The 12,677-nt window shown below is 42.3% G+C and overlaps 1 protein-coding gene across 5 annotated transcripts in view; it reads left to right on the top strand.

Moving 5' to 3' along the window:
• The window catches only part of ACACB (acetyl-CoA carboxylase beta), a 166,513-nt gene that overhangs the window by 66,587 nt on the left and 87,249 nt on the right, over positions 1 to 12,677 (top strand). For all 5 annotated transcript variants that reach the window (XM_037816975.1, XM_037816972.1, XM_037816974.1 and 2 more), the window contains 6 exons: positions 639 to 777; positions 2,574 to 2,683; positions 2,871 to 2,952; positions 4,241 to 4,339; positions 6,234 to 6,343; positions 6,451 to 6,561. In XM_037816975.1, coding sequence (XP_037672903.1) covers positions 639 to 777; positions 2,574 to 2,683; positions 2,871 to 2,952; positions 4,241 to 4,339; positions 6,234 to 6,343; positions 6,451 to 6,561 — 651 coding nt within the window. The remainder of the gene's footprint in view (positions 1 to 638; positions 778 to 2,573; positions 2,684 to 2,870; positions 2,953 to 4,240; positions 4,340 to 6,233; positions 6,344 to 6,450; positions 6,562 to 12,677) is intronic.

Below are 12,677 nucleotides of genomic sequence, written 5' to 3'. Positions count from 1 at the left end.
GGGGCAGGCGGCATTACCACTTTGCCCCTTTACAGCCCTGGGACCTTTAGCCTTTAGAACCCAGAGGCAGCCATGGGAGCAGTTAAGAGTACAAGTCAGACTGTGGAATAAGGTAGATCGGGGCTCAAGTCCCAGCTCTGCCCATTACTAGCCCTGGAACCTTTGGAAGGGCTTTAACTCCTCTCGGTCGTAATGTCTTTAACCCCCAAATAGGAATAACCTCTTTCGAACGTGGCTGTTGTGAGGATGAAATGAAATGAGGCAGGCGTAATACATTGCACTGTAGCTTGGCAAATACTCAACTCTTAGAAAATGTTGAGGGTGGTCCTGATGGCTCCAAACAAAGGAATCAAGAACCATCCATCCATCCATTCACTTACTCACTCATTCATTCATTCACTCACTTGTTCATTCACTCATTCATCCATTCACTAATTCATTCACTCATTCATCACCATTCATTCAGTCATTCTCTCATCCACTCCTGCTACTGGGCATGTGCTGTAGAACTACCAAGAGGAACGATGCCCTTCAGGCGTCACAGGAAGCTCTGCAGCCATGAGCCTGACCCCTCGGTAGCCCGAAGCCACCAGGCAGGTAGGTGTGCAGCTCCAGCACCGTCCTCTCTCCCGTCCCAGGTCCTCATCGCCAACAACGGCATCGCCGCCGTCAAGTGCATGCGCTCCATCCGCAGATGGGCCTACGAGATGTTCCGCAATGAGCGAGCCATCCGCTTCGTAGTCATGGTGACCCCCGAGGACCTGAAGGCCAACGCAGGTACCTGGGCCTGGCCCCCTCCTTTGCCACACCCCTGCCCTTCCTGCCCTTACCTGCCCTAACCTCCTCTACCCTGCCCAGGAAAGGCCATCCTGGGACCCGAAGCAGAGTCCCAGAGTGCCTTTCACGCCCTGTGCTCATTTGCCCTTTCTTCTTCATTTAATTTAAATGTCTGATGATAACAAGAGGGATCAGGTGCCTGGTAAAAATTCAGTTAATGTGCAAAGTGGGAATCTCATCTTGGAGAAATGTCCTTGTTAACAGCAGATCAGTGTCTAACCTCCAGATGTTTGTTTCTGTAAAGGTATGTGCACTGAATTTCAGTCATTCATTCGTTTTCCCACTCCTTTACCTGTCTTTCTGTGTCTGTTAAAATGGTTCACTCTATAAATAACTGTTTGACAACTTCCTCCCCCTGGCCCTCGAAGCATCTTGTCCCTTTATAGATGCTTCTCCATACAGTAACCAGGGTGACCTTTTAAAAACACAACTCAGGTCCCCGCATTTCCCTCCTTAAAGTGCTTCAGTGGCTGCAAAGCTGCCTCCAGTACCAGCAACCCTCACCCCCTTCCAGAGCACTCCCAGCACACAGGCATGGGGCTCTGCCCTGCACAGCTGCCAGTGAAGACAGCTCTAATCGGTAGCCCCAATTTACAGATGAGACAGTCTAGGTGCAGGGACATACATAACTTGCCCAGGGTCAAACAGCCCGTATGTGACACAGGCAGGACATCCTATCATGCTTAGGCTATAATCCCAAATCGTCACTCAGGCCAGTTAGACCTCACACGGTACGGCCTGGCCGGCCCCCGGGCTCCACCTCTGCCCTCTCCCCGTCCTTCACTGCACCCTGGTTACCCTGGCCTCTGTGGGTGCCTGGACTGGCCATGCTCCTTCCTGGTGCAGGGTCTTGGCACATGCTGTGCCTTCTGCTGATGGTGCTTTTCCCGTGCTGTCCTCCCTGGCTGTCCTCTGATCTCAGCTTAATGTCACCTGCAAGGATGGCATGTGCTCCTGTGTTTACTTCTCAGAGAACCCTGGGCATTTCCTTCTTTGCACTGACCACAGTTATTGCATTCGTTTTCTTGCTCATCTTCCGCATTAAGCTAGAACCTGATTGCAGGGACTGTCTCGGACTTGCTTCCTTGATAACCTCTGGAACCTCCACGCTGGCCGATGTGTTTGATAAGCATCAGAGGCAGGCAGACGGGGAGGAAGAGTAGCTCTTGAGTTTCTTTATGTGTCTGTGCATAAAGTGCAGATGGTTCATCTTCAGGATTCTAGAGGACCCTGTAGTACAAAGGGACCAACCCTCGACTGTGGCTCGAGTCTGAATTTTCATAGTGCAAAATACTGCTCAGTGAACGTCCTCTTTTGTAAGTCTTTGATCTTATTGTTGAGTTTTTGGGGACACATTTTTAGAAGTGGAATTTCTGACTTAAAGAGCATGAATATTTAAAAATCAAGACACTGTATTGATTGAAATGTTAAACAATATTAAGGTCAACTTTAAATACAGATTTTTTAAAAAAATCAAAACTCGTCTTTAATTCCACTGTCCTGATAGGTAGCTTCTGTCTTTTGTTTCCTTCCAGGCCTTGTCCAGAGGCACATAGATTTTCAAATAGTTGAAATAATTTGGTTTTCTTCAAATGATCGTACGCATTTGTCCGTTGTTGCCGCATCGTTTCAGAGTGATCGTCTGCATGGCCGTTTGTTGTCCCAGCTCACAGGTGTTCTGCAGCTGTTGTGCGTCTCTCAGCCGTTCTTTCCTTCTCCTTCCCGTGTAATTCCAGAGTATATCAAGATGGCAGATCAGTATGTCCCTGTCCCCGGAGGGGCCAATAATAACAACTACGCCAACGTGGAGCTGATCGTGGACATTGCCAAGAGAATCCCTGTGCAGGTGAATCGGTCAGGGCGCTCCGAGTCTTCCTGCAGGGTACAGCGAACCTGAGCTCTGGGATTCTTGGTTCTCGGTTCGGAAGAGGAGGGGAGTTGGGCTCCATGAGACTCTGCCATCCGGGGCCTTAGTATGATTGGAGACGGGCTCTTGCAGAAGGACATTGGCTCATGCCTCTCTCTGTCTGCAGGCCGTGTGGGCTGGCTGGGGCCACGCCTCCGAAAACCCCAAGCTTCCGGAGCTCCTGTGCAAGCACAAGATTGCTTTCTTAGGTAGAGTGTGTTTCCATCAGATATATGGGAATCAGGATGTTGATGGGAGACTTGGCTGGGTCAGATTCTCTTTCTAGTCCTGCTCTGTAAAGTGGGGATGAGTTTGATATCCCCACCTCATACTTAGCAAGTGAGTCTAGGGGTCGCAGGGCACATAAGTCGAGAAACAGGAGGTGCCACTGTCATTATCACACTGGAATGTGCTGGGACTGACAGTGCCCTCTGCCAGTGTTTCTGTCAGTACTGAGACATTAGCCACATTCAGATTTCTAAGTAGGTTTGGGATCCCATTTCTGATAAGGCCAGACCTTTGCTAGGGCCATTCTCTGGCCTTTAGAATGCCCTTGACCCCTTGGGACCAGAGCTCCCATCTCTGCTGCTTATTAGGTAACGTCATTCTTATCGTCTTGTGGCATCTGTTTATTTCAGGATTTTTATTTGTATTTGCTGACTTTATAAATGTATTTACATTATCTGACCTCCTTTCGTGGTTTTGGGGAATCATTTATGCAATAAATCCCTGTTGTAAATCATTTATGCAGTAAATCCTTGACCTTTAGGTTTGCAACACAGACTTGCCTGTGTATGAAACAGCTCAGTGCAAATCAACACCCGAGTTTCCCCATCTGCATGGTGACTTGTGCCCACTGCCCGTGGACTTTGATTACATTTGGAGTATCTGTCCCAATTGACAGTCACCTGGACCTCTCATCAGGTGTCAGTTTTTGCTCTGATGGTCCAGTCCAGGATTGACAAACTATAGCCTACGGGCCAAATCTGGCCCACCACTTGTTTTTGTATATAAAGTTTTATTAGAATACATTTACATATTGTCTGGCTGCTTTGGTCCTACACTGGCTACAGAGACTGTCAGGCCCACAGTGCAAAAATATTTCCTATCTGGCTCTTTACCGAAAAAGTTGGCTGACCCCAGTCTAGCAGTTTGAGGCACTAGCTTGCCTCTTTGGAGTAACTCTTTGCATCACGAACCCCCCACCCCCTACCACTGCCACCCTAAGTGAGTTCTGAATATGCCACGCTAGCTTAAATTATAACTCAAACCAGGTTTATAATCCAAATGGGTTGGAAGCTGACTGATGCCGTAGCAGGCTAACGTTCTTCTTCTCCCCCAACCTGACTTTAAGCTCCTGGAGAGCTGGGCCCCAAGTATCTTTCTTTGTAGTCAGCTCCCCACCAGGACCTGCCACGGGGTGCTTGCTCGGCTCTCGGCCTGCAGGTGTTTTGTCACTGACCTGAATTTGCCTTCCTCCCTGTCCCTCTCCCTCAGGCCCCCCCAGTGAGGCCATGTGGGCCCTGGGAGATAAGATCGCTTCCACCATTGTGGCCCAGACGCTGCAGATCCCAACCCTGCCCTGGAGTGGAAGCGGTAAGGGGCCCTGTGTTTCCCTTGGGGAACCTCACGGCTCATTCGTGCTGAAGTGAGCATTGGGGGTGGGGTGGGGTGCAAGAGGAGTGTGCTTCTGTAGTCTTAAATTTAAAATGTTTAAATGATTGAACAAGCTGTATGACTTCATCATAGACAACTTAGAAAATACCAGATGTGTGAAAGAGAAACAGAAATCACCCATGATCCATCTCCTGTGTCGAACATTTGTTACAGTTTGGGCATCTAGCTTTCCAACCCTTTCCCTAAGCATATCTTTTTTTTTTTTTAATCTTCATTTTATTGAGATATATTCACATACCACGCAGTCATACAAAACAAATCGTACTTTCGATTGTTTACAGTACCATTACATAGTGGTACATTCATCACCCAAATCAATCCCTGACACCTTCATTAGCACACACACAAAAATAACAAGAATAATAATTAGAGTGAAAAAGAACAATTGAAGTAAAAAAGAACACTGGGTACCTTTGTCTGTTTGTTTCCTTCCCCTATTTTTCTACTCATCCATCCATAAACTAGACAAAGTGGAGTGTGGTCCTTATGGCTTTCCCAATCCCATTGTCACCCCTCATAAGCTACATTTTTATACAACTGTCTTCAAGATTCATGGGTTCTGGGTTGTAGTTTGATAGTTTCAGGTATCCACCACCAGCTACCCCAATTCTTTAGAACCTAAAAAGGGTTGTCTAAAGTGTGCATAAGAGTGCCCACCAGAGTGACCTCTCGGCTCCTTTTGGAATCTCTCTGCCACTGAAGCTTATTTCATTTCCTTTCACATCCCCCTTTTGGTCAAGAAGATGTTCTCCGTCCCACGATGCCAGGTCTACATTCCTCTCCGGGAGTCATATTCCACGTTGCCAGGGAGATTCACTTCCCTGGGTGTCTGATCCCACGTAGGGGGGAGGGCAGTGATTTCACCTTTCAAGCTGGCTTAGCTAGAGAGACAGGGCCACATCTGAGCAACAAAGAGGCATTCGAGAGGAGGCTCTTAGGCACAACCATAGGGAGGCCTAGCCTCTCCTTTGCAGCAACCGTATTCCCAAGGGTAAAACCTGTGGTAGAGGGCTCAACCCATCAAACCACCAGTCCCCTATGTCTGTGGTCATGCCCTAAGCATATCTTTTATAAAAACAGAGATCTTATATTTGCTAGTCGGCAACTTGTTTTCTACTCACCAATGAATACCTTTCTGTCCATATATAGACTTCACAACCTTTAAAATGCCCACGTGGGATGACATCATATGGATTGACCCTCATTTGACAATCTCTGTTGTTACACATTTGGCTTGTTTCCAGTTTCTTCCCCAGTTTTTAAAATATTAAAAGTTATGGAACCTTGGTGATCTCATAGCTAATTCTATACATACCTCTTAATTCATTCTTTGGGATAAATTCCTAAAAGTGGAATTTCTAGGACCAAGGAGGAAAATAAACAGGAAAAAGTCTCAGGAGTTTCCTATTAAATTAGATTTTTTTTTTCTCTAAAGGTTGAACTTTAAAATTGGAATAGAAAGTATGTTTGTTTTGTTTTTGTTTTTTAAATCTTCAAGGGCTTTTGGAAAAAAATGATTTCACCTATATATGACTCCGTATAGTAGTATTGGGATTTTTTTTTTTTGGGGGGGGGGGGGATTCAAGTTAATATGGTTGCTTTTGGTGGACTAGGTCTAATGTCTGAAGCTTGATTTCCCATTCAATTAAGAACAATTACAAGCCACCGTTGGAAGCTGAGGGAACGTGTCTATGTTTTGTTGGTCCAGACACCCAGGCCTGCAGAGGCTTTGGTGAGGAGGGAGCTTGGTGGTTTCCGTGCTGCGTGTGTTTCTGCATCATGGAAGGATTCAGCATTCTTTGTGATTCTGCAGGTCTGATGGTGGAGTGGACAGAGGACCGTCTGCAGGAGGGAGAAAGGATCAGTGTCCCAGAAGACGTTTACAACCAGGGTTGTGTGAAAGATGTAGATGAGGGCTTGGAGGTAAAAAGAGAGCCTGCCGGGGCCAAGGAACCAGAACCTTCTCCTTGTCTTCTTAGTGGTGAGAGCTGCCTAACCTATAAAGAGGTCTGTTTGTCCTTTGCCCCCAGGCAGCAGAAAAAATTGGTTTTCCGCTGATGATCAAAGCTTCCGAAGGCGGTGGAGGGAAAGGAATCCGGAAGGCCGAGAGCTCCGAGGACTTCCCAATTCTTTTCAGACAGGTGAGCTGCTCCTCCCCTCCATGTATTTTGTTATATATGTCTCTGGGAGTTGTTTTTATGCAGTTGTTGGCTACCAGATTATATTTATTAGCTTTAGTCTATAATCACTAAGAAGGCACACGCAAGAGCTAGATACATTGCTATGTTGTGTTTTGAAGCAAATGTGTACGTTTTTACTCATAGAAGTCCATCATTTGCATTGATCTTTGCATCATTACATTGGATTGCTTGCTTCTATGAATCAGTTGTGCCTGTAAATGATACCAGAGATACAACGTCAGAGTATCTGTTTGTGAATATATTTGCCTTTTTGAGAGATGGCGTCTTTTGAAAATTTTAGTACTCTTGAAGTTTTTGATTTTCTGAATCATCAGTGTTAATTGTAGGAAGTAATTGTATATTTATTTATTTGTAGCTGGCTTTTAAAATACTATGTCTATTATACTAGCAATGTTAAAAAAAAGAAAAAAATTTATACTGACAGTTCTCCCATTTTGTCTCCATTGGGGTCTCCAAGTTTTTTAGGGTATTTTTTTAATGAAATAATTTTAGATTTATAGGAATGTTGCAGTAGTAGTCTAAAGAGAACCTGTATACCCTTCAGTCAGCTTCCCCCTAACATTATCATCTTACGTAAATGTGTCGCACGTGTCACAGCTAAGAGATTAGCATCGTTAGATTTCTAATAACTAAACTCCAGACTTGATTCGGATCCCACCAGGTTTCCCCACTAATGTCCTCTTTCTGTTCCAGAATCCAATCCAGGATTGGATCCCATGTTGTATTATAGCGGTGGTACAGGTTTGAAAGCTTTTTCTTTGAATTGCATAAGTACAATATGAAAATGTGCTCGGTGTAAAAATTCAAACAATTCAGACAAGAAAAGTCCCTTTCACCATCACTTTCCAATCCCTCTCGCCTCCTCAGATGTAACCACTGTTAGCATCTGGGTCTCTTTCTAACATTTTCACTATACATACTTTATGAAGACATTCATACAATTCTGTTTTATTATTATTTTTTTAACTTCTTATTCTGAAATAATTTTAAACTCACAGGACAATTGCAAAAATAATAGAAATCCCATACAGAGAACTCTAACATATTCCCACCCCCTAGATACCCATCTCCACCAATTTTAACATTTTGCCAGCTTTGCCATATCATTCTATCTATTGTCTGTCTATACATCCATCTATCTATCCATCCATCCATCATCTATTTTTTGAACATTTGAGAGCAAGTTGCACACATTATACTCCTTGAACACATAGTACTTCGATGTATATTTCCTATGAATAAGGATATTTATTTGTCTAATCTCCTTAAGTACAGTTATCAAGTTCAATAAATTTAGCATTGATATAAAACTTACATTCTATATTCCATTTTTTGTCTTCTGCCCCTATCATGTATTTTTGAGCCTTTTTCCTCCATTCTTAGATCCCATCCAGTGTCAGATATTGTGTTTGTCATTATCTCTTTAGTTTATCGTTCATTCTTTTTTTAAATTATGGAAACATAATATACAGCATGTATCTTGTCATCCCAGACCCTCCCAACATACCATTCAGTGGGATTATCACATTCACGGTGTTGCAGTACCTTCACCACCATCCAATACTAGAACTTTCCTTTCACCCCAAACAGAAACTCTATGCTCATTTTGCATTAACTCTCCATTGCCACTTTCCCCTACCATTGGTAACCTGTATTCTACTATCTATCTCTTAGAATTTGCATATTTGATGTTTCCTTTGTGGTTACCATGGACTTAAATTTCACATTCTCAATCCTGTTAGTTTTGATACCAATTTAACAACTTCAATAGCATACATAAACTATGTTCCTGTAACCCCTTGTCCCCCTACTTTTATGTTGTTCTTGTCACAAATTGCGTATTTTTACATTATGATTCCAAAACCATTAATCTGTCTGTACATTTTATGCATTTGCCTTTTAGATCTTGTAAGAAGTAAAAAGTGGTGTTACAAATCAAAAATACATCAGTGCTGGTACTTATATTTACTGGTCATTATATCTACCAGAGATCTTTATTTCTTCATGTGACTTCAATCAATCATCTAGTGTCCCCTTCTTTCAACCTGCAGAGCTCCCTTTAGCATTTCTGTTAGGGTTGGTCTAGTGATGACGAAGTCCTTCAGCTTTCATTTATCTGGGTATATCTTAATCCTTCCCTTTTTTTAAAAAAAAATCAGTTTCATTGAGATTTATTCATATACCATACAGTCATCCGTGGTGTACTATCAACTGTTTACAGTACCATCATATAGTTGTGCATTCAACACCCCAGTCTATTTTTTGAACATTTTCCTTATACCAGAAAAAGTAAAAATAAGAATGAAAAATAAAATTAAAAAAGAACACCCAAATCATCCCCCCCCACCCTATTTTTCATTTAGTTTTTGTCCCCATTTTTCTACCCATCCATCCATACACTGGATAAAGGGAGTCTGATCCACAGGCTTCCACAATCACACTGTCACCTCTTGTAAGCTACATTGTTACACAACCGTCTTCAAGAATCAAGGCTACTGGACTGGAGTTTGGTAGTTTCAGGTATTTACTTGTAGCTATTCCAATACATTAAAACCTAAAAAGTGTTATCTATATAGTGCGTAAGAATGTCCACCAGAGTGACCTCTCGGCTCCATTTGGAATCCCTCAGCCACTGAAACTTTATTTGGTTTCATTTCACATCCCCTTTTTGGTCAAGAAGATGTTCTCAATCCCACGATGCCGGGTCCAGATTCATCCTTAGGAGTCATATCCTGTGTTTCCAGGGAAATTTACAACCCTGAGAGTCTAATCCCACGTACGGGGGAGGGCAACCTTCCCTTGTTTTTGAAAGGGAAGTTCACCTGCCGAGCTGCCTTCACTTGTTTTTGAAAGTCAGTTTTGTCAGACACTGAATTCTTGGTTGGCAATTTTATGCCTTCAGCACTTTAAATATGTCTTCCCTCTGCCTTCTTGCCGCCATGGTTTCCAATGAGAAATCAGCATTTCATCTTATTGAGGCTCCCTTGTAAATGACTTTTTGCTTCTTTTTTGTGGCTTTCAGAATGCTCTCTTTATCTTGGGCATTTGACTGTTTGTAATATGAGGTGGTTTGGGTCTCTTAAGGTTTATCTTGTTTGGAGTTCTTTGAGTATCTTGGATGTATATATTCATGACTTTCATTAAATTTTGGAAGTTTTCAGTCATTTATGTGAATGTTCTCTTTGCTCCTTTTTCTCTTTCTCCTCCTTCTGGGACCCCCACAATGTGTATATTGGAATGCTTGACAGTGTCCCACAGGTATCTTGGGCTCTGTTCACTTTCCTTCATTCTTTCCTCTTTCTGTTCCTCAGACACAATGATTTAAATTGTCTTATCCTCAGATTCACTGATTCTTCTACCAGCTCCAGTCTGCTGTTGAACCTCTCTAGGGAATTTTAATTTCTGTTAATGTGGTCTTCAGCTCTATTTGGTTCCTATTTTGTTGTTGTTGTTGAATTTTATTTTGAAATAAATTCAAACTTACAGGAACAGTTGCAAGAACAATACAAATCCCATACACAGAACTCCAGCATACCCTGAACCCCTCCCCCGATACCCCAGATCCACCAGCTTTAACATCCTTTCACTCTACCATTTCTTTCTTTCCCTCCCTCCCTCCCTATCTTCCATCATGTATTGTTCTGTTTTCTGAACATATGAGAGCAAGCTGCACACATCCTTGAACAATATACTTCACATATACATTTCCCATGAACAAGAACATTCATTTATGCAATCACGTTAAGCGCAGCTAAGAAGTTCAAGAATTCAATATTGATACAAAGCTTACATTCTGTATTTCACTTTTTTTTCTTATGTCCAACTGTGTCCCTTTGAGCCTCCTCTCCTCCATCCTCAGATCCCATCCAGGATCATCCTTGGCATTTAATTGTCATTATCTATTTAGACTGTCTTTTTTATTTTTTTCCTGTTAATTTATTCTTTTTTTTAATCTTCATTTTATTGAGATATATTCACATACCATGCAGTCATACAAAACAAATCATACATTCAATTGTTCACAGTACCATTACATAGTTGTACATTCATCACCAAAATCAATCCCTGACACCTTCATTACCACACACACAAAAGTAACAAGAATAATAATTAAAGTGAAAAAGAGCAACTAAAGTAAAAAAAGAACACTGGGTGCCTTTGTCTGTTTGTTTGTTTCCTTCCCCTATTTTTCTACTCATCCATCCATAAACTAGACAAGGGGGAGTGTGGTCCTTATGGCTTTCCCAATCCCATTGTCACCCCTCATAAGCTACGTTTTTATACAGTTGTATTTGGACTGTCTTTTTTTTTTTTTTTCAATTGTGGAAACATATATACAGCCTAAATCTTCGCATTCCAACCCCTCCCAAGCATTCCACCAGTGGGATTAATTACATTCACAATGTTGCAATGCCATCACCTTCCCACCATCCATTACTAGAAACTTCCCCTCACCCCAAACAGAAGCCCTACACTCATTTCTTATTAACTCCTCAATGCCCCTTCCCCCACTTCTCGTAACCCATACCCTACTTTTCATCTCGAAGATCATATTCTCTGATACTTTCTTTGTGTTTACCGTGGGGCTTAAATTTAACATCTTAAATCTATAACAATCTTGTTTTCTTTGATACCAACTTAACTTCAATAGGACACATAAACTATGTTCCTATACGCCTCCATTCCCCACCATTATGTAGTTCTTGTCATAAATTACTGTGCCAGTCTGAATATATTGTGTCCCCCAAACGCCATTATCTTTGATGTAATCTTGTGTGGGCAGACGTTATCAGTTTTGATTAGATTTTGTTGAGTGTTTCTTTGGAGATGCGCCCCACCCAGCTGTGGGTGATGACTCTGATTGGATATTTCCATGGAGGTGTGGCCCCACCCATTTAGGGTGGGCCTTGATCAGTGGAGTTATATAAATGAGCTGATGGGCAGAGGGAACTCAGTGTAGCTGAAAGAAACATTTTGAAGAGGAGCTACAGCCAAGGGGGACACTTTGAAGAAAGCACAGGAGCTGCAGATGAGAGACAGTTTGAAGATGTCCGTTGAAAGCAGACTCTTGCTCTGGAGAACTTGAGAGGACAAATACCCCAAGTGCAACTAAGACTGACATTTTTGAGGAACTGCAGCCTAGAGAGGAATGTCCTGGGAGAAAGCCATTTTGAAACCAGAACTTTGGAGCAGATGCCACCCATGTGACTTCCCAGCTAACAGAGGTTTTCCAGATACCATTGGCCATCCTCCAGTGAAGGTACCTGATTGCTGATGTGTTACCTTGGACACTTTATGACCTTAAGACTGTAACTGTGTAACCAAATAAACCCCCTGTTATAAAAGCCAATCCATCTCTGGTGTTTTGCATTCCAGCAGCATTAGCAAACTAGGACAATTACGTATTTTATATTGAGTCCAAAACCACTGAATTATCATTATACTTTATGTCTTTTAGATCTTGTAGGAAGTAAATAGTGGAGTTACAAATAAAAAATACATAGTATTGGTATTTATATTTACAATGTGATCTTTACTGGAAATCCTTATTTCTTCTTGTGGTTTCAGTCAGTTGCTTAGTGTCCCTTCCTTTCAGCCTACACAGTTCCCTTTAGCATTTCTTATAGGACTGATCTACTGGTGATGAAGTCCCTCAGCTTTTGATTACCCAGGAATGTTTTCGTCTCCCCCTCATTTTTACCCTCCAGTTGTTTGTGAATTCTCCAAGTCTCTGATGGTTATTGACTTTTATTTGTATTCCATTGTGGTCAGAGAATGTGTTTCGAATAAATTAAATTTTTTTAAATTTATTGAGGCTTGTTTTATGTCCCAGCATATGGTCTATTCTGGAGAAAGTTCTGTGATCACTAGAGAAGAATGTGTATTCTGGTGATTTGGGATGTAATGTTCTATATATGTCTGTTAAATTTCTCTATATCTTTCTCTCTTTTCTTTGTTTCTCTGTCTGTAGGGCTCCCTTTAGTATCTGAAGTAGGGCAGGTCTTTTCTTTGCAAAATCTCTCAGCATTTGTTTGTCTGTGTAAAATTTAAGCTCT

This window comes from Choloepus didactylus, chromosome 23, assembly GCF_015220235.1.
Source record: "Choloepus didactylus isolate mChoDid1 chromosome 23, mChoDid1.pri, whole genome shotgun sequence".
Taxonomy (NCBI): domain Eukaryota; kingdom Metazoa; phylum Chordata; class Mammalia; order Pilosa; family Megalonychidae; genus Choloepus; species Choloepus didactylus.
Note: the sequence above shows the minus strand (reverse complement) of the source record. Positions and strands in the feature narration are given on the sequence as shown.